This window comes from Triturus cristatus, chromosome 7 (assembly GCF_964204655.1).
Source record: "Triturus cristatus chromosome 7, aTriCri1.1, whole genome shotgun sequence".
Classification (NCBI taxonomy): Eukaryota; Metazoa; Chordata; class Amphibia; order Caudata; family Salamandridae; genus Triturus; species Triturus cristatus.
Genome location: NC_140590.1, coordinates 1233819470 through 1233842794, shown reverse-complemented (window position 1 = coordinate 1233842794; position 23325 = coordinate 1233819470). Strand labels below are relative to the sequence as shown.

The window sequence follows — 23325 nt, the reverse complement described above, 5'->3', positions numbered from 1 at the left end:
TGGTGACCTTGAGGGTGGACTTGTGGACAATGGCAATTCCTCCTCCGATGCCGTTGGCGCGGTCCCTGTGGGTGATCTTGTAGCTGTCTGGGATGTCAATGGCGATGTCTGGTGCGGAGGAGTCGTTCCACCACGTCTCGGTCAGGAAGTCTACGTCCGGGGCAGTGGCGTCGAGCAGGTCCCAGAGCTCGATGGCGTGTCTGCGTGCGGAGCGGGTGTTGAGGAGTATGCAGCGGAGGTGGTTGGGTCTGGTCCTTGATGGTTTGGTGGTTCTGTCGCAGGTGAAGCTGCAGCTGCGGCAGGAAAAGGATCTGTGGGTGCGTTGCGGGGCAGCCTGGTTGCAGCGTTGGTCTCGGTTGGTGTTGAGAGCGTGGAAGAAGTCGGCGTCGTAGCTGAGGCTGGGTATGGTGCAGTGGGGTGCGTGGGGTCCAGGGGTCCTGGTGCGGGGCGCGGTCCAGGCATGGACGGGCGCAGACGGGCTTGCCTCTGGCGTGCCTCCGGCGCGCCAGCGGCGTAGCCACGCTGCCGTGCAGCGTCCTGCATTAAGAAGGGGTGGAGGGAGGGAGGAGCAGCAGGGAGGCGGGTGGCGGGAAGCGAATGGGAGAGGAGGTGGGCGGGGCCGCAGGGGACTCCGCGGCAGGAAAGGAATGCGGGGTGTGCGGGGAGCAGGGTGGCGAAGAACTTAAGGCACAGCAGAAAGGAACAGGCAACAAAAACACAGGCAACCGTTATTTAAGCAGCACACAGAAAAACAGGCAACAAATACAGGCAACAGTGACTAAAGCAGCGCACAGAGAAAACAGGCAACAAATACAATACAAATACAGGAAACAGGCAGCAGATCAGACCGAATACTTACCGCCCACCACTGGGCCACCAGGGATGAGGCGCAGGCGGGACCCTGGGGGTGGAGGAGGGCCTCGAACTCCCAGCAGCAGCGAGGGGCAGCAGACAGAGGACACAGCACCAGCAGGGAACGCTGGGGCGGTGGGGGAAGCGTCCTGGCCTGAAAACAGGTCAAATCAAGTAAGTAAAATTAATGTACTCCCCACCCTTTACCTCTATGAAATTCAACCCCCACACAAAAAAAACAATTACCCAAATTAAATATCAATTTATTAATTATAATGATCACATAATTATTAATTAATTAAACATAAATTACTTCCCACACTTTACCCCTATAAACCCACAACCCACACCTAAAATTAATTACACAATTTCCATATTTAGTTTCAATTAATTAATTAATGTTAATTAACAACTAATAAATAAATAATTAAACATAAATTACTTCCTATGCTTTACCCCAATAAACCCCACAACCGGCACCTAAAATGTATTACACAATTTCCATGATTAGTTGTCAATCAGTTAATTAATAGCAATCAACAACTGATTATTAATTAATCAAAACTAAATTACTTCCCACCCATTACCCCTATAAACCCCACAACCCACACCTAAAATTAATTACACAATTTCCATATTTAATGTTCAATTAATTAAATAGTACTAATTAACAACTTATTATTAATTAATTAAAAATAAATTACTTCCCACCCTTTACCCCTATAACCCCACAACCTGCACCTAAAACCATTACAGAATTACCATAATTATTAGCAATGTATTGATTAATATTAATTAACAACTAACTAATAATTAATAATAGATTACTTCCCACAATTAATGCTATAAAAACTAAATTAAATAAATACTAATAAATAAAAAATAATCATTAATTTATTATAATGAAATTACTTCCCACCCTACTCCCCTATAAACCCACAACCCGCTACGGAACAAAAAAATGCAAAATGTAATTAAAATAAAATTGATAACTAGAATAGAAGAGCTACTGTCAGAGATGCTAATAATGGCAGTGATGCCATCTGCGCCATTGCTGTAAACACTTGTTGCCAATATTCAATAATTCTGTTGCAGCTCCAGGCAAGGTGTAAAACATCTGCCCCTTCCACTCAACACCTGTCACAGCAGTCATTATCTCTGAGCTTATATTTGTGTAATCTGACAGGCGTGTAGTAGGTGAGATGGAGAAATTTAAAGTGGATGATGCTCAAACAACTACTGGCGGACACCTCTTCTGTTTGTGTACCACAGAATTCCCATTGTTTATCTGTCGTTTCAAAGCCAAGATATCTATCCCACTGCCCCCATGCGGGACATTGGCCTAGTACTTGATTGGTTTGTATAGTGTGGTATAAAGAGGAGACGGCATGAGTGGATGTTTTGGCTTGCAGCAGTGTATGTGATGGGGTAGCGTCAGTGGTTCCAGTGGAAAGGAGGGCGTGTTATTCTTAATGCCTTGTCTCAATCTCACGTATAGGAATATGTCCATGGAGGTGGGTACCAGATTTGTAAAAAACTGTTCTAATGTACGGAATTTTCCATCTTGGTATAAATCTCCCCAACACTTTATATTTGTCTTTCTCATAACTTTTTTAAAGCATGTTTCTTGAATCACTTGTATATGTAGGTGATACACAAAGGTGAGCAGGGGTGAATATATCATTGGAACTTGCAATAACTCAGCTATGCGTTTCCACGCATTCACAGTACTACATGTGACCGTCTTTGGATCTTTTTCGCGGAGTTTAGTAGTGTTATATATGACTCAAAGCGATTGAGTCTGTAAGCTATTGTTCCACTGCCAGCTGCGGCATGTATTTAGGTTGATTAAACCAATAATGTACGTAGTGAGCTTGGGCACAAATATAATACAATTCTAGATTGGGAACTTCGAATCCCCCCTGGGAATAGGGCCTACTGATTGTTTCCCATTTTAGCCTTGGTTGTTTGCCTCCACAGGTCAATCTAATCAATTCCCGGAGCAAAGCCGCAAAGAAGTGCCTGCCTGGATAATATGGTATATTTATAAATTGATATAATAATTTGGGGAAAATCACCATTTTTATAAGAGAAGTTTTCCCTACCAGAGACAAGAGCAATGAGATCCAGCGCGTGACACAGCCTGTGATAGTCTCCAATGCCCTTCCATAGTTAAGATGCGTTAGTTCCGCATGGTCCGACGCGCCACGTATCCCCAAATATTTTACTTCTGAGTCACACCATTCTATGGGATATTCAAGAGAAAATGGCATCGCAGCCGCAGTGTGCGGGAACAGCTGCAACTTTCCCCAGTTAATATGTATCCCTGAGAGTTCCCCGAAGACAATGAATTCTCGCAGTATGGGATTTCAATTCTGCTGTGGGTTTCTGAGGAACAGGGTGATATCATCCGCATAAAGATAGATAAGTATTTGTCGCATGTGGCACCATAATGCTTTGTCCTGGTGGTGGTGTTGCAATTTGGCCGCCAGGAGTTCAATAGCCAACGCAAATAGCAAGGCGGAGAGCAGGCAGCCTTGCCTCGTGCTCCTTGTGGTAGAAAAAGGTGACAATGTCTATCCATTAATTGGGACTGTGGCTACTGGAGAGTTATATAAAAGACTTATCCATGACAGGAACCCCATTGGCAGTCCCATACGTTGTAGTATTCCTAACAGATAGTCCCATTCTGCCGAATCAAAGGCTTTTGTGGCATCTAGGAAGATTGCCACGAGTGCCAGATCCAGGTCTACGTTCTTCAGAACGGAGAACAGGGTGCGAAGATTGTGAGATGTTGCCCTTCCTGGGATAAATCCTGCCTTATCAGGTAGTACCAGCTTTTCCATCAACAAACTGAGTCTATTAGACAATATTTTGGCAAGGATTTTTGCATCATTATTGATGAGAGATGATGGTCTATATGAATCACATTGATCCGTAGGCTTCCCAGGTTTTAGGAGCGAGATTATAAGGGCCTCTCACATTGATCGAGGAAGAATGTTAGTTTCTTGGGCTTCTTCATAGACGGTTTTTAAGATAGGAATGAACTGATCAGTATATGCTGGCCATCCAAGCCGTGCCGTACCAGACTTCATCTGCATTATTGCAGTCCGAATCTCATCTTCTTCGCTGGGGGCAGCTAGAAACTCTCTTTGCAAATTCCCCAACCAGCCTAGGGCCACATCGTCCAAATAGATAGCTAGAGCAAGTGGCTGCTGCCATCTGGTGCTATATAATGTGGCATAATGTTCAGTGAATGCTTTGAGTATATCTGTGCTATCTCTATGCCTCATACCTTCATAATCTGACATTTCTAACACATAACAAGAGATCTAACACATAACAAGAGAAACAGAGTTTACGGATCTCTTCTGCCAATGCCCTACCCGACCGGTCCCCCTCTACATATCTGTGTGCCACTAAATATTTTCACCTGAAGCAAACCGCTCTCTCTGCTGTATCTTTAAGCTCTGAGAGTTTGTCCCTGAACACTTTTTGAAGAGTTCCGTTCGTGCCAGCACTCATCTCGCTTTCTAAACACTTCAATTCCCTTTCCAATTTCTGTAGGGTCTAGTGTCTGTCTCGGAGGACCCTAGAACTTTTGGTAATGCAGAATCCGAGAATTGTGACCTTAAAGGCCACCCATACCGTCTCAATGCGTTCAACTAAACCGATGTTTTGCTGAAAAAAGTCTGTAATTTCCTGACCTAGCTCTGTTTGGAACACTGTGTCCAACAGCATGAGTGGCATGAGTCTCCAGTTCCTTTGGGTCTCATTAAACACCAGAGGGGATAATGTCAGTCGGACCGGTGCATGGTCCGAGTACATTCTCGCTAGGTGCCCCGCTGTATCGATCCATGACCCTATCCCCCTAGATACAATCCAATAGTCTAGCCTAGACCAAGCCGAGTGCATTGCTTAGGGTGTACGTGCTTCATGCGTCTAAAAGACAATTGTCAGATATTATACCTTGTAATAGTTTATGCGTTCTAGTGTAATGGTGCGGAACTGGATTGGACCTGTCACACAAAGGGTTTAGTTTTGTAATCGGGCACTCTCCCCAGATTAAATGTGTAGACCCTATCTCAAGTATTTTCCCCCACAGCGTAGTGTAGAAGTCTGGGTCATCTACGTTAGGCCCATAACAGCTTACTAATATGATCGAGTCAGAGCCCAATCTCCCCCACATGATACAGTATCTCCCTAAGTGGTCTTGAGACATGCCCAGTGAAGTATCCAGAGTATTTCTCTTTATCAAAATAGCTGTCCCTCTGGAATAAGAGGAGTACGAGGAGAACATTCTATGCTCTGCCCATTTGCAAGAAAAGGAGGGAGTGCGCCGGGGGTCTAGTTGGTTCTCCTGAAGCATCGCAATCTGGACATGATGTCATTGGAAATATGCTACTATCTGTCTACGTTTGTGTGGATCCCCCTACCCCCTGACATTCCATGTTAATAAATGCATCTTCCGTTCTGCATTACTGTGTGCCACGTAATCATCAATAGCCATAATACAATAGGGGTCCGAGTCCTATATCTAATTATCTTTTCTTGTGCATACAGTAGCATGTCTATGCATTTCATATCCTGCCTTACCTCAGTTCCAATCGAAATTTCCCATCCCCCCTCCCACAACAGCATCCCAATCATGCCGGTAATTCCATATCCACCCCCTCCCAAACATTCACAAACTACAAAACTACGATTCATTTTAACCCACAGTTGGGGATCACCCTTGGGGCACGCCAGGGGGCTCTCATGATTTCTCCCTTCCCCTCCACGTGATGAAGTGTCTAGTAACTGGAGAGGGGAGGGGGTCCCTGGTACGGTTTGTTAACCAGTCCCTGCTGTACACTTATCTGCTTGTTGTGTCCATTCGCGATCTCGTCCTTTCTGTCTGACTTCAGTATCTCCCCACAGCAGTCTGGCCCCAGGATTTTTACTACATTTGAAGTCTGGGGTGGGAGGGCACTGATTACCAGGAATTGTATCAGTCCGTCAAAGTTTTTTTGTTTACTCCGATATTGGGGATGATGAACTCGATGGGTACCCCTTTGCATTACGAGGCGAGTCCTGCCGCTTGATGCCTTTCAAGAAGTCGTCCACTTGCTGAGTATTAATAAAAAAATATACTGTTTGCGTTGGTGTCCAACTCGTAGGAGCGCCGGGTACATTAGTGTATAGACTATTTGCGCCTGTCGTAGTTTTTGCTTGGCCAGGATGAGTTTACGTCTCGCTTCCTGTACATTGGCTGTGAAGTCTGGATAGATTGTAAACTCATTGCCTTCAAAAAGGAGGTGTCTCTTTTCCAGAACCATTCTCAGGGCCACATTGCGATCCCTATATTTAAGCAATCTTGCGATAATCTGGCGTGGTGGACTTCCCAGGGGCGGTCTAGGGCCCAAAGAGCGATGAGCCCTTTCTACCACCATCTGCGAGGGAAAGGAGTCTGTCCCAAATGCTTCACACAATAATCGTTCAATGAACTCCTCCATCCGACCAGTATTCATGCTCTCTGGTATCCCAATGAAGCGTATGTAGTTGCATCTGCTACGCGCTTCCAAATCCTCATTCTTAGCGGCGATAACCTTAAGGACTTTATCCATCTGTGCCATCTGTTTCTGCATATTTGACGTAGTTACTTCAGCGTCGGAGATTGGCCGTTCTATTTCCTTAATGCGTTCATCAAGTTTATCCAGTTTGTGTACTGAGGCATCCATTCTGGTCATCATTGAATCCATCTTGCTCTGTATAGAAGTGAGGCTGTGCTGCATAGCAAGTAGGAGTCCCTTAACTTCATCATCCTGAGCGTGCGCTGCCTCTTGTGAATGTTCCATACCCGCATGTTCAGGTTCATCTTGGTGTGAGCGCGTTGCTATCTTAGCTTCAAAGGGCAGCTTCAATTGCTTCCCATCAGTCTTCCCCGTAGTGGAGACAGTGGCTGCTCTGGTCTGTGCGACACTATATAGGTTCTGGATATCAAATTTGTTTCCCCTATGAAAGACCTGGCGTAATATGCTACAATTACTCTCTGTAGGAGAAGAATGCGGTAGGCAGAGCTTGGGGGTGGTATCTCAGATGGACCTCCAGTCTTTAATTATATGCCGACGTTTCGCCACCCAACAAACTGAAAGCTTCACCAAGCTGAGTGCACAAATAGGCCCGGCAACTTATTTACGCACTTCACTGTATGCTGCTCCTTACTATTGTCGCGTGTTGCTCTTACCAATGCTGCTGTCGTCTTCAGCAAAATCGTAATCTGTGAAGTGTTGAGTATGCATTGACATGTTTTTTAATACCGCTGCTGGTGCCAGTTGTCGCTTGTGTGCCGTTATATGTCAGGCAGCACACTTAACCTCTCCAATGTCTGCCTGCAGCAGGCCTTTAGGGGCTGGTGGTCGGGTCAAGATATCGTGCGCGGTGATGTCCCAGCCACGTTAGCGCACCGCTCAGCTGCCCAAACTCGCCCTCTCCCTTCTTCCAAGTACAGTGATATTAGCCTTGGCTGGTATTGTCAAGCCGCTCCAGGTAGCCGCTGCTATTTGACCCTCTTCTGCAGCTCCGTTAACTTTCGTGGCGGCTAGATGAGAATATTAGGTTGTATTTCTTTGCCGCCTACCTCCTCCTGTAATGTTAGCAGATAATCCTGCAAGGGGGTCCAGATATCTCCTGCCGGTGGGCGCTCACATGTGCCGGGGCCCCAAGATATCAAGTTGTGGGGCCTTGTCGCCACGTGTGCGTCTCGGGAGTTGCATAGTGCCTGCTGCCATCACCAGTAGCAGCGATATGCAGCCCTGCCTGAGCCTGCGTCTTCGGCCAGAACTCCAGCAGCGTCAGGCGCTCTGTGCCACTATAAAGTGATCGGTTGTGAGGCTGGGCATCCAACCTCTCTGTCGCTGCCTTCAGGTCACTGTTTTTTAACCTCTGCGCAGGATAAATGCTCGGATATCGTTCCCAAGCTGCCAGAACCTCACTGAAGTGCGGCCATCTTGCTCGTGCACCACCTAGCGCCCCCTTACTGTCGATATTTCTGACTCACAATATTTAGGAATCAATATTTCTGTAGTTCGACATTTCCAACTCAATATTCTGTCTGCACAGCCTGAATTTGTACCTGGCCCGTGGAGGTTTTCAACTACTGAATTTGTGATCAGCTTCTGGGAAACTGCATCAGTCAAGGGTCACCATGCTCAGTTGGGGCTTTGATGAGAACCTGCTGGCCCTGGCGTGGATCTCTCATCAAGAACCCAAGGTCCAGGATATACCTTCAGTTTGGTTGGGACTGCACTGCATCAGAACTGCTGCCTACTGGTCCTGCCCACCATATATTCATGAGTAGGTGCACCTCTATACATTACTCTAGTGCTCAAGACCAGAGATGCAAGGAACTGCTGACCGGTGTGCACCACTTAGTCAGGCAAGGGACCTAGAAGGCAAGGCCAACTTGTGCGGACTGATTCCACTCGATCGCACATGCTATTAATGGTTTTTCAGTTTGCACCTGAGTTACATTCACATCACTTCTGTTATCCCTATAAAGAATATGCAGGTACCCAGAATCAGGGAGAGAGCTGGGTACAGGATGAGACAGAGAGGGAGCAGAAAAGGGGTATTACCATCCATCTAGCTCTGAGAGACACTCAGGGCTCTATTTAGCGCTTGATAGATGAAATACTGCATAACAAACATGGTGGATAGCTTGTCTGCTGTATTGCAAGTGCATTATAGCCTATAGCACTTGTAACACGGAGGACAGGATATCTGTCACATTTTGACAGAGTAGTCTGTCCGCCAAACTCTAAATAAGACCCTAAATTGTGTTTGTTATTAGTAGCGTGTACTATTGCATACTGGTGTGTAATAAAGAACTTTCTTTCTTGAAAGGATAAGCACTGAGCTGGGCATTCACTTATTGAATTGATTGTCGCGGTCTGCGCACAAGCACCCCAATATTACTTCCCTGAGAAGCTTGTGACAGCTTGCCATCACTACCACTGTATTAAGTGCAGAAAGGGCTGTACTTGGCCCAGTTAGCAGAGCCAGAGTGGAATCAACCCTGGGACATCTGACTCAAATTACCTCAACCTCATGGCTGATGTATCATAACCCCAGTTTACAGCGTGGTCCCCTAACAGGGTTTGACAATTTCCCGCCAGGGTGCTTGGCGGTGGAGGGAGAATAATAGAGTTGGTGCTTTCCTGGTCCATTCCTTGCAGCAGCGGCTAGCTGCTACCCACAGCCTGTCCTTCAGGAGACATGTGCTTCTGAAAGGACTACTGCCGGTATTTCTGTGACAGGCTCTGTTTTCAAAATGGTATGTGTGACTGTTATTTGCCTTTGCTCTATGATGTAATCTACACCAGCAGGAACTCCTTTTTCTACCTCTTGCAAACAGACTTTAGAGTTTAAGCTTCTTAATTTTTGGATTCCTCAACTGAAGTGGGGGTTCAAGACCTTCATGGATTTTCCTCAATGTTTTGGTCATCTTGGCTTTCAATGAACAAAGTATGATACAGTGGAATGTTTTACGTTCCTTGTATGATAGAAAGGAAGGTTCATGTTCTGTAGGTGGAGTATCATATTCACATGGAGTGCATTATGCATAATAACTTAAACATTATCTCCTATTGCGCAGAAAGCCTTTGAACCAGGGACATCTTATGGATTTTGGGGGCACTCGGCCAAACATATTTTGGGGACCCCTGTTCGGAACAGCTTTGAAGTTATGATGCATTTTCAGCTCTCTGGTGCCCTCGTTGGCCAAGTCATTGACAGTGCACAGGTGCACTGGTCCAAATTGTACATTTGTTTACATCTCATATTTAGGGCTCGGGACCTGTGTTTTCAATATTGTAACATAGCAGCAACTCACTAATATTACTGAAAATAATCTCGGTGACATTTGAATATGTGAGGTCCTGTTTTGAAACCTTTTTATGGATGTTGTGTGAAACATAAACACAACATGCAAAATGTCTATTATAGACTCTCACCCATCACCCACTTTAAAAATAAAGTAAAGGAAAACGATATTTGAAACAGTTTGCTTAAGAATTATTGAAGGTCATCAGGGCACAAGTCTCTGCAGAATAGAGCTGGCTCTATCAGGGGGCTCCCTGAAAAGTTGGGGCCCTGGGCCAGAGCCCACTTTGCCAATGCCTTAAAACGTCTCTGCTTTGAACGCACTTCCAGGCAGTCGAGGTGGGTTCACTCTCTGAGACCGAGACATGCTCTTACAGGCCAATTTTTAATTCTTTGTAGTTTCAGGATTTAGGATTTTGGGATACCTGCATCAATACTATTGTAGCAGTGTTTAATGCTCTTGTCCGTTCATGAAGTTGTCAAGCTTGACAGTGGAGTAGCGGTATGAGTCAGAAGGCCCTTCATTTCACAGGCCGAAATCATAAATGCAGTAATAGAAATACAGGCGAGTACAAGGCCATGTAGTGACCCCTCACAGGAGACCTGGATCAAATGTGGTTTCTGGAACCATGATAGATAAATTAATGGAAGTCTGTGAAGAAGCACGGCCAGTAGGATGTTTGTTCCCCTCTATGACAAACTAATATACAAAAAAGTGATTGATCAGATTCTTGAATTATTCTCGGCCCCAGGTAATAACCCGGACCGCATCTCAATCCATTGTTATTTTGCACACCATGCCAGCTCAGCTTGGACCCGGCCATATGGAAATCAGTCTTGACGCTGCGCCGATGAGAACAGTCCAGCCAGAACTACCAGATCAGATCCTCTCTGAACCAGAACACAAGCAACACAGAACCGGATTCGCCCCTATTAAGTTTGGTTCCAGTTGCACAGTCTGTAAATGACCCACATCTGGCACACCTGTCCCACTTAGGGCCTTTTTCTATAGTTTAGTGTGTCACCCTAAGTGGGACCCAATGGACTCAGATGCGAACAGTAATTACCAGTGACTGAGATTAATTCAAACTTCCCATCCATCACTTTTCTGTATACTTTAGTGAGCCCCCCTCCCCTATAACAGAAGCATTCCTTACATTAAATCCCAATCTAACAGTGATTTCATTGTATCGGTCACTCTTGATGCTGAATGTTGAATTCTAAGTAAGATCATAGTGATGATATTGAGCTTGGCAGAAGGAAAAAAGTTTAATAACAAACCTGTATTCAACATTAAGGTAAGATAGAATGGGAGAGGCATCCAGGCAGGAAAGCATGACCAGCTCAGCGTCTTGATGAGTTGTCAGTTATCACTGGTGATTGGCCAGCGTGAATAGACCATAAGACTAAAATTGCATGCTGTGGCCAAGGAGTAATGACGTTGGCAGAAAGAAGCAGGTAACTGTGTCACTAAATGCTTATTGTAAAAGGTGATAACAGACAAGAATGCATTTTGACAGAGAGAAAGGCATGAAGTCTGGAAGGGGGAATGCTTTCATATTATGGAAGAAGCCCTATGGTTGCACACTTAAGGCCTCATTACGATGTTGGTCGGAAAGGCTCCGAACGGCATTCAGATTTTTCTAATCCGTGCCGTAACCCATGTTTCCGGCTGACTCTGAAACATTTCCAACCGACTGATTATGATAGAAGTTAACCATTTGGTCTTTCCGACTTGATTCTGACTGGCATTCAGAGATTTCAAGTCGGTTGAAACTGAATCGTACATCTCTATGGACCGGGTTTTTGACCAACGTATTACGATGTTGGATTCGGACAGCATTTCCGAATCGATCAGTCTGACATGGAACGGCTATTGGAAACTGACTTTGAGAGCCTGTAGCAGGTCCCCCTACACCCAGAGGCCTCTGGTTGGGGCCCGTGGGGGTTCCCATGGGACCCCTCTTTACAACCATGCACAATGTGGCAGGCATCATGGAGTGCCTGCGACATGGTGCAAGGTTTTCCGCAACCACCCCTTTCTTCAATGTGAGCCTGTGTTGTCAGTCAGAACAGAGGCTCTCATTGAAGTCAATGGGAGTCTGACTGAACGGTGTTCGGAAACATCGTAGTCGTCGGTCGGACTTGCCAAACCCGAGTCGGTCGGAAGCGATTCCGACAAAGAGTCGGTTGGAATGCTTCCGGACCAACATCGTAATGAGGCCCTTAATGCTTTATATATAATAGATTAGCCATAAATGTCGCCTTTGTATTTGTGCTTGGTTTCCTATTGTAGAGTCCATAATAATGCAGTGCTTGCCAAAACCCAGTAAACATATGGATAAAAAAAAGAACATCAGAGCACTCTCCCATCAGGTGACACAATAATTGTACCAGATTTCACACAACAGAAATATCTCACAGGTTAAATAAAATATACAGGTTTTGGGGTTAGACTGCAGAGGCATCCTTCAGCTTACATCAACCCCACGTATGATGTCTGTAGGCAGCAGAGCTATCCCTCGGGTGAGATAGAATGCACAGACTTTCACATTAGATTGCAGAAGTATCCTTCAGTTTTCAATAATGCTTTTGTTTAAACATCGCATAAATGAGAATTGCACAGAGTCAACCTGGATTGAAACTTTTGGAGTCAGCTCGTGAAGAGTTCACTTGGCTTCATTTGGTTAACTGTAGTAGTTCATGCAAAGTGCATTAACATTAAGCTCTACTCACAATCTTAGTCAGGCACCCTTTCTTTTGTCTTTATTTCTCCTTTCTCACTCTTAAGTTTTCTTCAAAAACTGTCACTTCTTACAAGTGTTCTGCATGTAATGCACGCCTCATATGGACTGTATCACAGCCTAGAAAAAACATTTACTTATACATGAAGGTTGCGTCTGTATATTTTCTATTTAGCAGTAGACTACACAGTCTGAGCCATTAGACAGCAGAATTATGCTTCAAGCTACAATACTCCTTTTGCTTCGCTGATTAAATAAAATGTAGATCAATATTTAGGTCCCCATGATCGGAGAGTGAGTCAGCTTGAAGCTGGGAATCCATACATGACAACAGTTGTTCTCTTTCCAACTCCTCTTTCCCCCGTACCAATTTCTGATGGATGCTGCTGCAGGCATGCATGAACTTCTAGGCTACTATGAAACTTCAAGCCTAAAAATCAGGCAGATTCTCTTACAATTGGATAGGAGCAGACAACAGAATCCTCGCTGCTTTGCTAGTCATTGCTCTGTAGCAAATCGCAGATTGAGAAAGGTCCTTTCTACCACCCGATAGATCCCACCATGGTGCGGGAAGTAGTAAGATCTATAAAAACACAGTGAGATTGAGGAAGATTGCCCTGAACAGCATGGATTGGGAGCTCTTGGAAAGTGTGGATCTTACTAAGAACAGTAAATCATTCTGGGAGCTGGTTAATAAGATTAAGCAAAGGGATGCCTCACCAAACCCCCCATTGAATTGCAATGTTCCAGGCAATGATTGGGCAAATCATTTCAGAACCATATATCATTTGGTGGATAAAGAGAGTTTGAGGGACTTGTTTTTTTTCTTCCAAAACACATTTTATTGAGCATTTAGGATAATGTCAGTACATTTGAATAATGTAGTTTGATCTGTTAACGTAAACGCTACAGGATTATATACTGTAAATATCGTCCAGGTTGTTCATTCAATCTACAAGCTATAACAGTATCACAGTATAACACCCAACATCCCTCCCCTCCCCCCGAAAGGGCTTCACAGCAACATTGATGGATGTACATTGAACTTATGGGCCTGCACATATCTGTCAACTAGTAGATGATGACAAGGGTTAATAGTATTGGGTCGATACCTGCACTATGTGATTTAGTTCTAGTAGTACCTATAGGGCCAATCTCTGCCCTATCGATGTGTCTATGGAATGATACCATGCTCTAATCATCTTCCTCCTCCGCTTCCTGATTCTCCTGGTCCATGTGTATTAGGTCGTGTATAAGGGTCTCCAAGGCTCTGGCTATGTCAATGTGTTTTAGTCCCCTCTGTGCTTCCCCCATCAGAATTCTTCCCTCACACTCTTCCCATTTTAGGAGCTCCGCCCTCCAAGTAGTTACATTTGGACCCCTCACTGATTTTCAGTTCCTAGTTATTTCACGTTTTGCTAGTATCAGAGCCAAGGAGTTTGAGGGACTTGTTAGGGGACAAATTGTATTATTCTGTAACTATGCAGGTCACCCTTCAGGAAGTCCCTTTGGCAATCAGGCAAAGCCCCATTACAAAATCTCCAGGGCTGGATGGAATCCCGAGGAATCTCATTAAATGCAACACCGAGATGTGGGGTCCCTTGTTAACAAATGTTTTTAATAACTCTTTATGTAGCAGGATCCCACATTCCTGGGCTTCCTCAACAATTGTGCCCATTTTTAAGAAAGGGGACCATATGACGCTATTCCCCATCTCTCATTGATAGCTCTGTTAAAATCATGGGACGGTTGATTTTCAACCATTTGAAAACTTAGACAAATCATTCTAACATCTTGTGCCGCTTTCGGTTCGGGTTCCGCCAGGGGCTGGGTACAGAAGAGCTGTCCTTAAATCTAAATTTGATTATTGTGAAAAACACCACCGCCAAGCGCTGTCGCTGTACCTGGCCTTCAAGGATTTGTCAACAGCTTTTGACTGTGTCAACCGGTCTAAACTGTGGCTGATGCTGTTATATCTAGGGTTTTAGGTGGCTGTAATGAACTTCCTGCATTTGCTTAATGAGCACCTATTAGTATGAAGGATCAGTTCAGTTCTGCAGAAGAAATGTCTGACCCATTCCTCCTAGTCCGAGGGGTACGCCAAGGATGTATCTACTCCTCCTCAATATTTACAGTAATAAGCCATGCCCAACCGTAATAAAAGTAACTAGAGACATCCCAAAGGTCTTAGGAGTTCCTATACCATCGCTGCTTTACGCAGATGACGCGGTACTAATGGCATGGACTCCGGAAGCACTGCGTATGTTGGTGGAATCCTTTATATAATTTATGGGGAATTGGATTTGGTCACCAATTTCAGGAAGTCACACACTGCAGCATGTGGGATGGGTAAGAAAAATATTTTTAGATTAATGGTGAAGGGATATTCACTTTGTGCTATATAACCGCAATTTCACTGTTCTCGCCTGAAATTAAGCAGATGGGTGGGGGCTTTATTTAGTATGGCTGCAGACAGGTGGACAGTCTTGCCTTTTATGAATATTTACAATGCCCAGTGCATCTCGGGTACAATGCAAAACTGAGTCTCATCAAATAAAAGAAAATCACATTTGTAGGTCTCTTTTACACCTTCCCCCTCTAGCTCTCATTTTATTATTCACTTTGAGCTCAATCTGCAGTATATATCTGACAATGTGAAGCTGGCCCTTCTCTTACATTGGGTCAGTATCTGGATCAATGCTGAGACTCCCCTGAAGAGGAACATTATTTTAGACTGTATTAAACTGGATTACGGCATTTCAATTCCCTTGTTTGCGTACGAACGTAAGAGTCCTTCTGTTTTGAGCCTATAAGGTTTTTAGACGCACCCTGCACTGTAAAAAAATCAAACAAGTTATTAGTGAAGCTTCGTTTTTTTGAGTATTGTAAATCACAAAGACTGCAGTCTGAAATATGTAGAATCTCTGTTAAAGATTATATTGTGTTTTTTGTACCTATGGAGCCTATATTGTCTTTATATACTGACTTTTCACGCTGGGAGAGACCAATAAATCAATCAATCAGTATTTATAAAGCGTGGCTAATCACCCTATAGGGTACCCAGGTGCTTGCAAGCCCTGGATGCTTATGTGAACAGCCAGGTCTTGTGGGCCATTTGGAACTCCGTAAGAGAGGTGACGGTCTGGTGGAGCATTGGGAGGCGGTTCCAGGTCTTTGCTACGATGGGGAAGAAGGAGCATCTTCCACTTTTGTTTCGGTAGATGCCGGGAGTATGGGCAAGTTAAAGGGAGGCAGAGTGTAGTCTCCTCAATGGCCATTGGAAGTTCAGACAGTGGCTAATGCAGGCTAATTTAGGTGGATCCTTGGTTGTGTAGAGCCCTGTGTGCGTGGGGCAGCAGCTTGAATTGGCATCTCCTCTGTACCGGGAGCCAGTGGAGCTTCCTGAGGTGGGGTGTGATGTGGGTTTGTTGGAGAAGGCTGAGGATGAGTCTGGCTGCGGCGTTCTGTATCGTCCGAAGTCTCTGTAGAAGGTGTGCGTCGATTTCTACGTAGAGAGCTTTGCTGTAGTCCAATCCGCTGGTGATGAGAGTTTGTGTCACTGTGTGTCTTGTGTGTCGAGGTGGCCACTTGAAGATCTTACATAGCATTTGAAGAGTGCGGATCTCTGCTATTTTGTTTTAGGGCAGGCACTGTGTGGCAGTTAATGAGCTTTTCCAGCATGTCCTTGTGATGATCTGTCAGACCAGACTCCCAGCCATTTTATGTTGTTTTGCAAATTCTACAAACCTATGCACAACTATTCAGAAAGCCAGTTTTAAGATCCTTGAGGCTGAAGAAATGCAAGAATGATATGATTTATCTTCAGTTTTTAAACCACTATGACGTTTTTTATGATGTTTGCTCTTTCCTGAAAGCTGTGGTAAGATGCAGGAATTCTATCAAGGGTTAGCTCGAAATCTGTTCTTATTTTGTGGAAAGGGGACCACTGAACCATGGGCCACATGCATCAACTTAAAAAACGGTCTCAAGCGTGCAGATTCACAGAATCTGCCCCTTTGTGACCTGGATTTTTGCATTTGGGATGCATCATCCCAAATGCAAAAATAGCAATTTAAGTAATAGCAAAATTTGCGATTACTTAAGTTGCAGTTTGCAATTAGGGAATCGCAAATTGCGATTCCTTAAATTCAATGCACTAAACAATATAAATGTGCGATTTGGCACATAGGAATTGCAAATTACTGTCAATCTAAAGTTGATGGTAATGTTACAAACACCCATGACCTTGGGGCATGTGTGTGCTCAACATGTGGCTTCATCGAAATTACAGGGGTGCAACAGGGTGTCCTTTTGGCACCCTTGCACCTTTGAAATTGCATGCGCAATTTGCGAGTACCTATTGGGTACTCGCAAATTGCGCATGCAATTCCCATTCATTCCTATGGGCCTCCAGGCCCAAAGGAATGAATGGGAAGCAATTCCTTAATTGTGACTCGCAATCTGCGAGACGCAATTAAAGACTGTGTAAGAATCGCAAGTTTTTTGCGATTCCTACGTGCAGAGGCAATAGCGATTCTTTAATTGCGATTCCTTGAAAATCGCAATTAAAGAATCGCTATTTACTATTTGATGCACGTGCACCCACGTCTTTTACTATGTATGAAATTGTAATGTATTTTAACATATTGATTCTGTTAAAAAGCTGATTTGTTTATGTAATTGCTATATATTTTATGCATGTGTTATTTATGTACCTTTTATGGCCCCAAATGAAACGAATAAAACAAATTGACTGACTGACTGCTGCAGCATGCATTTTCAAAACAGAGTTCACTTAGGTTATTTTGATTACACATATTCGTTGTAGTTGTATAGCAGATCTGGTTCATGCGTAGTGCTTTGACACCCAAGAGTTACATTACATGTTGTGGAGTAAATCTGCATTACCATTCCCACACTCAGGATTAACAATACCCCAGGCACATCTGGGAACTGAGAAGACAGACTTATTCCAATATTGCTCACGTGGAATAAACAACATTTGTTTACTGATTCCTTCATAATCGGGTCGCACTTACTTAACACCTAGAAAGCATGTTTTGTTTCAGTTTCAACTGGCTGAAGTCATCTGAAATGACAAAGGGCTAGATGCATCAAGCAGTTTTTGCCTTCGCTAACGGCTGAACGCAAAAAAATTCCCTTCTGATGCAGGAAACCCTATTTTGCGATTTAGTAACCTGTTACCGATTTGCAAAATAGTTTTACGACTTGCTATTAGGAAGGGGTGTGTTTAGTGCGTCCCTACCTAATACCGAATCGCATCGGTATGCATGAATGTTTTGAGACCAAAATGTGGTTGCAAATCATTCGCATTTTACCACCTACTTCAAGTAGGTGGTAACCAATTCGCCAATGGGAAGGGGTCCTCAAGGGACCCCTTCCTCTTTGTGAATGTCTGTAAATGCATTTTCTAAGAGCAGGCAGTGGTCCCACGGACCACTGACTGCTCTTAGAAAATGAAAGGAAAAGTTTTAATTTCCTCTTTTGTAAAGCATCCCATTTTCCTTTAGGGAAAACGGGCTGCCTTACAAAAAATAAAGATTGCTTTATTTAAAAGCAATCACGGAACATGGTGATCTACTGACCCCAGCAGGCCACCATTCCCGTGATTTTTGCGATTCCTAGGGGGTCACAAATTGCGACCTACCTCATTGATATTCATGAGGTAGGTCATTTGCGATCCCCTAGGAATCGCAGAAAGTGTTGAACACACTTTCATGCATTCCGTTTTGCGATTCTCTAATTGCGAATCGTAAGGATTCGTAATTAGGAAATCGCAAAATGGTTTGTTGATGCATCTGGCCCACAGTCTTCAATACATTTAGGGGCAGATTTACAAGGAAATGACGCAGCGTGGCAACGCAATCCCTTTGGCTGCGCCACACTGCGGCACATCCAAAGCACAGGAATGGGACATATTTACAATAATATGTTGCATTCCTGTGCGCTCCCCTGTGTTGGTGCACAAACTACTGCTGTGCACCAGCGAGGGCACCCTTGCACCATGGTGCAAGGATGCCTGCGTCATGGGGAGATTGTTTTTGTGCAGGAAGGGGAACCTTCCTGCACAAAAACAACACTACAGGCATTTTCCTCTTTCAATGCGTGCTGTAGAATGCAGCACGCATTGAAAGAGGAAAAAACAAGGAGAAATTAAATCATTTATCCTCGTTGCGCCTCACTACGCCACTGCGTAGCATTCTGACGCATTTCCAGATTTATGATTCCTCGTAGATCTGGAAATGTGTCTTGTTCCATGGGTGTTGCGTGGGAACACCCACAGCAACACCCATGGAACGCCCCTTTCACGCAAAGTGCTGCATGTAAAGGGGCCATATTCACAGCAACAGGAAAAGCCACGGAGGGTGGCTTTTCCAGTCCCTGTAAATATGGAGCAGTGAAATACGCCAATTGCAAAAACAACAATTGATGGACAGAATGCAGAACAATGTCATACATTCACCCCAGTACAGAGATCTGGGCCTAAATCCATCATTTTTTTGCTCACCATGCCGTTCCAGTTTGAACCCAGCCATATGCAAATCAGTCTTGACCCTGTGCCTCATGGGAACAGTCCAGCCCGAACTGCTAAGCCAGGTCCTCCCTGAACTGGAAACAAGCATCCTAGGACCGGTTTCGGGGTTTCACCACTCTTCAGCCAGGATAGCTTGATTCCAGTGGCATGGAGAGCAAGGGACCCACGTCTGGCATACCCTTCCCACTCGGGGTGACAATTGCAAAAACAACAATTGATGGACAGAATGCAGAACAATGTCATACATTCACCCCAGTACAGAGATCTGGGCCTAAATCCATCAATTTGGTCAGACTGATTTGCATATGGCCATATCTGAACTGGGGTGGCAGAGTGGGCTAAAGAACGGTGATGGATTAAACCCAGATCAGTTGACTGGGGGTGAGTGCTTGCAATATTCAACAATCCGTCCATCATTTCCTTTGGTTTTTGCAGTGAAATACGCCACCAGTTTGTCACAAAAAAGTGACGCACTGGTGGTGCAGGGGGCTTGTAAGTCTGCCCCTTAGAGCTGTCACAGCATCCTTCTTTGAGTCGTTTTTCACTTTCAGGGAGCAGTCTGATCCTCGAGTGATCCAAACCCCTATGTCATTGAAGGTTTGAGAGCCGTTCTTGTTTGACACCTACTAGGCAATATTTGTTATTTGTATGTCCAGTGTTCTTTATACAGCAATAATACTGTTGGCAGTTACTTCAGAGGAGGGACTTGAGACACAGGGAAATAAAGTGATTTGCCCACGACCATAGATTATAGTGAAATAAAAGAGCTGGTTTTAAAACCTGGATTTAGCATTTATAGCACCTTTCCTTACACGACTGCCATTGACTCATTCTTCACATAATAAGTCTCGTGATATTCAGTGCAGTCTAACTTAGTCCATTATTGGCTTTCGGAGCATGAGTTAGTTTCGCACAATAACCCCCGAGCCTTCTGGGTTTCACTGAGTGTCTGCGCGTGAAGCACCTGTGCTTGTTTCCTAACCCCATCTTCTCTTGGCTTGCAGTGTGTGGCCGGCTGCCATTCAGACGTGCCCACCAGGCTAGTGAAGGTCAGGGTGAAGAGTGGCCCTGGCAGGTCAGCCTACGTCTGTATGACCTCCACAGGTGCGGGGGATCCTTGGTCTCCAGCCGTTGGGTGCTGACTGCCGCTCGCTGCTTTTCGTAAGTACTGGGATGAGGGCACTATGGACCATGGGTCATTCACCAAGAGGTTGGGGGCTTGAAGTACTCATTTACCTTTTAAGTATGAAACGCAAATGATGCTTGAAACTGTCCAACAGGATGTTCATTTTGGCAATGTCACAGCCTCGCCCTCTGCCTGTGGAAGTCTGGACCCCCCTCCCTACATCCCTTTTTACACCAATCTCTGTATCAACCTCTTTCTGATGGATACATCTTCCCACAGATTCCTCACCTTATTGGATACAGAAACTTTTTCCCAAGCAATAAATCTCCACCAACACCTTCTGGCGCCATGTGGTCTCTGCCACGACTCCATCTCCCTGAATGTAGTGACACCAGAGTATATAAGGTGCCAACTAGCATACTGGCATTAGCTCCTGTTGTACTTTGCTGATGATATTCCTCAGTTTTTCAACAGTGTCTATTCCAAATATTTCCTCCAAAGATTCCAGAGTTAAAATCCTATTGCAGATGCAGCAAGAAGAGGTCCTTGTGGGACTCACACAATATCTGTATGTGGGGTCACCACTCCGAGTCTGGCCCGCAACTCTGGTTAATGAATGTATCTGGAGGCTGCCGGGGAGCAGATTGAGAAGCTATTTTTGCACATGGCACGTAGGGACACACCAAAATGTTTCCATTCCCCTTCAGGCTAAGTCCCTGACAGGGAATGATGTCCCTAAAGATCTTTCCACAAAAAAGCACCATAAAAAGCAGAAGCCCACTTCTTTCTTAGGAAATTGTCTGGCTCTCAGGACCATTCTCAGTGAAGATAATGGCTTCTTCCACGTCTTTGGAGCTGATTCTGAAGTTGACAAACATGAAGCCAGAGCTCTGACTTTGTAGTCTGACCTTTCACAGGTCACGACCTTCCAGCTGGCTAGGCAGGAGAGCTCCAGGAGAGCTCCGGCAGCCTCTGCTCTACAGAGGTCAAAGTCAACATTTATCTCATGTATTAAATAAAGATGGTCTGTGCTTAATTTGTCTCCTTTCAGCTGTGTTCATTCTCAAGATATAATTCCTTGACTGTTATGCTATGGCCATTAGGGTGATTGATAGAACATTTCCTCTTTTCTGCTGCTGTGCTAAAAATGTGACCGTTCATTTAATAACTGCACTGGTAAGCCAAAGTTGGGGGGGGGGGGGGGTTATCTGCACCATTGCTTGCTGAGACCAGGTAGCTCCCAGACGTTCGAGCCTCGTTCAACTATCCCTGGTTGTTTCCATACATTACTAAATGTTCTAAACATCTATGGATGAGTTTCGAGATGTTTTTATAGCGAAGCCACATTTTTCTGAGAATGTAATTCACGGGTCACAATGAGACTCATTAAGTTTACCTCCAAAGCTGGCCCCCAAATAGCCAGCGTTTCCTCAACAAATACATTTTACGAGTGCCATCCTGGTTGAGTTTCCTTTCCTTCCATTTCTCACAGCTCCCCCAATTCCTTGGAAGGAATGATCTTATATTCCTTTATTAGAATAAAGCTCTCATAAGGAGAAGAACACATTACTCACCTGTTACCGTTTGGGGTATCTGCATTACATTTAGAAAGGGCCACTTCTTCCTTATAGAACCTTTGGAATGGAGTGTTTAACGCAATTTTATTTCCTTCACTAGGATTAAAAACAAATCAAAGAACCAGCTTCCACTGTAATGCATTCTGGATTATAGAGGTCTGGCTCTATAAAAGTGACAGCGCTGTTTCACCTTTTCGGGAGGTGTGTGCTTGTAGGAACTGTTGGTTTTTGAAAAAAAATCTCTTAAAGCCGTCAAAATAATAAACACTATAGAAACATTAGTGATGCTTGTGCTTTTCGAAACTATTTGGATTTTTTGTTTTTTTAAATGCATTATTATCATGTTAAGAATCGAAAAAGATAGAATGGAAATGTTGCAGCTACAGAGGCACCTTTTGAACATAGAAAGTTGCACTACTCTGTTCCAGGACCGGTTCTTGGATATCCCACACAGGTGTTTAGATATTCTATATGTCTGCATTTGATGGAAAAACCTGTGATGGCGAATTTGTGTCAACAGTACGTACCCTTTTACCTTCATCTCTCCCTTCATGTCTCTTTCCCTCTATCCTCCTTGTGTATCCAGAATCGTTGCATTCCATCTCTGTACATTATTTCATTCTTCCTTCTCCAGTACTTTATTTTGGATCTGTTCAGTGACCCATCTCTCATTTCTCCACTGATCAATGCTCCTTTGCTTTTAACTCTCCATTCCTTTTTCGCCACACTCCTACCTGCAGCCACCAGTGGTTGACTGGGGGATGCGTGGCTATTGTCCTGCCGTAAACCAAAATACACTGGTGCAAGTGGCATCCAGCTGCCAGTTTGGCAATGGGAGTAGATCATGCCTTAAAAGGACCTCACAAACACCACTGCAGTGGAGTCCTAAACTGCGGCTAGTCTATGGATGTGTATGCAGTTTTGCTTGGGGTGTACACTATGCATTTCAGCCACGCTGGTGGTCATTATGGGTTTACTATGCTTTGGTAGAGAGCAGACATTTGTAGTTAAGGTCCTGGTAGGAGACAAGCGGGGTGACTTTTGATCACAGTGTGTCACTATGGCAAGGAAAGAGCTTAAGATAATGTAGTGGTTGTAGAATTCAACACAAAAATAAGGTTGAATGATGCGTAGACCCAATCTCGATGATCTTACACAATATGCTCTCTGTTGTTGTAGGTACACTGGGATTTTTCCAAGCATCTGGAGTGTCATCCTAGGAATTCAGAACCTGTATGAGAACACGCCACAGAAGCTGCGAAGGACTGTGAGGGAGATCTTGGTTCATGAAAACTACACTGACACCGACTACTTTATGGACCTTCCCTCTAGCTACGATATTGCCCTGGTGAAAATGTCATCCCCGGTTCCCTTCAACAGATACATGGTTCCCATTTGCCTGCCACACATCTCACACCAGTTCAGGATCGGATCCAAATGTTGGACCACTGGCTGGGGCAATCTTGAAGCTGGATGTAAGTAAGGAGGAGTTGAATGCTAGCGGCTCACCCTGGAGTTGATAAAGTACCATAGCTAGTGGGAAAGGTACATTACAGCATACAACATTCATGCTGGATTGCCACCAGGAAAAGGAGATGTATGCATAAA

The 23325-nt window shown here is 44.5% G+C and overlaps 1 protein-coding gene across 1 annotated transcript in view; it reads left to right on the top strand.

The window, feature by feature from the left end:
• The window catches only part of LOC146811701 (polyserase-2-like), a 1284631-nt gene that overhangs the window by 1110298 nt on the left and 151008 nt on the right, over positions 1-23325 (top strand). Inside the window, exons 13-14 of the mRNA XM_085615101.1 lie at positions 20019-20175; positions 22897-23192. Of these exons, the coding sequence (XP_085471227.1) occupies positions 20019-20175; positions 22897-23192 (453 nt within the window). The remainder of the gene's footprint in view (positions 1-20018; positions 20176-22896; positions 23193-23325) is intronic.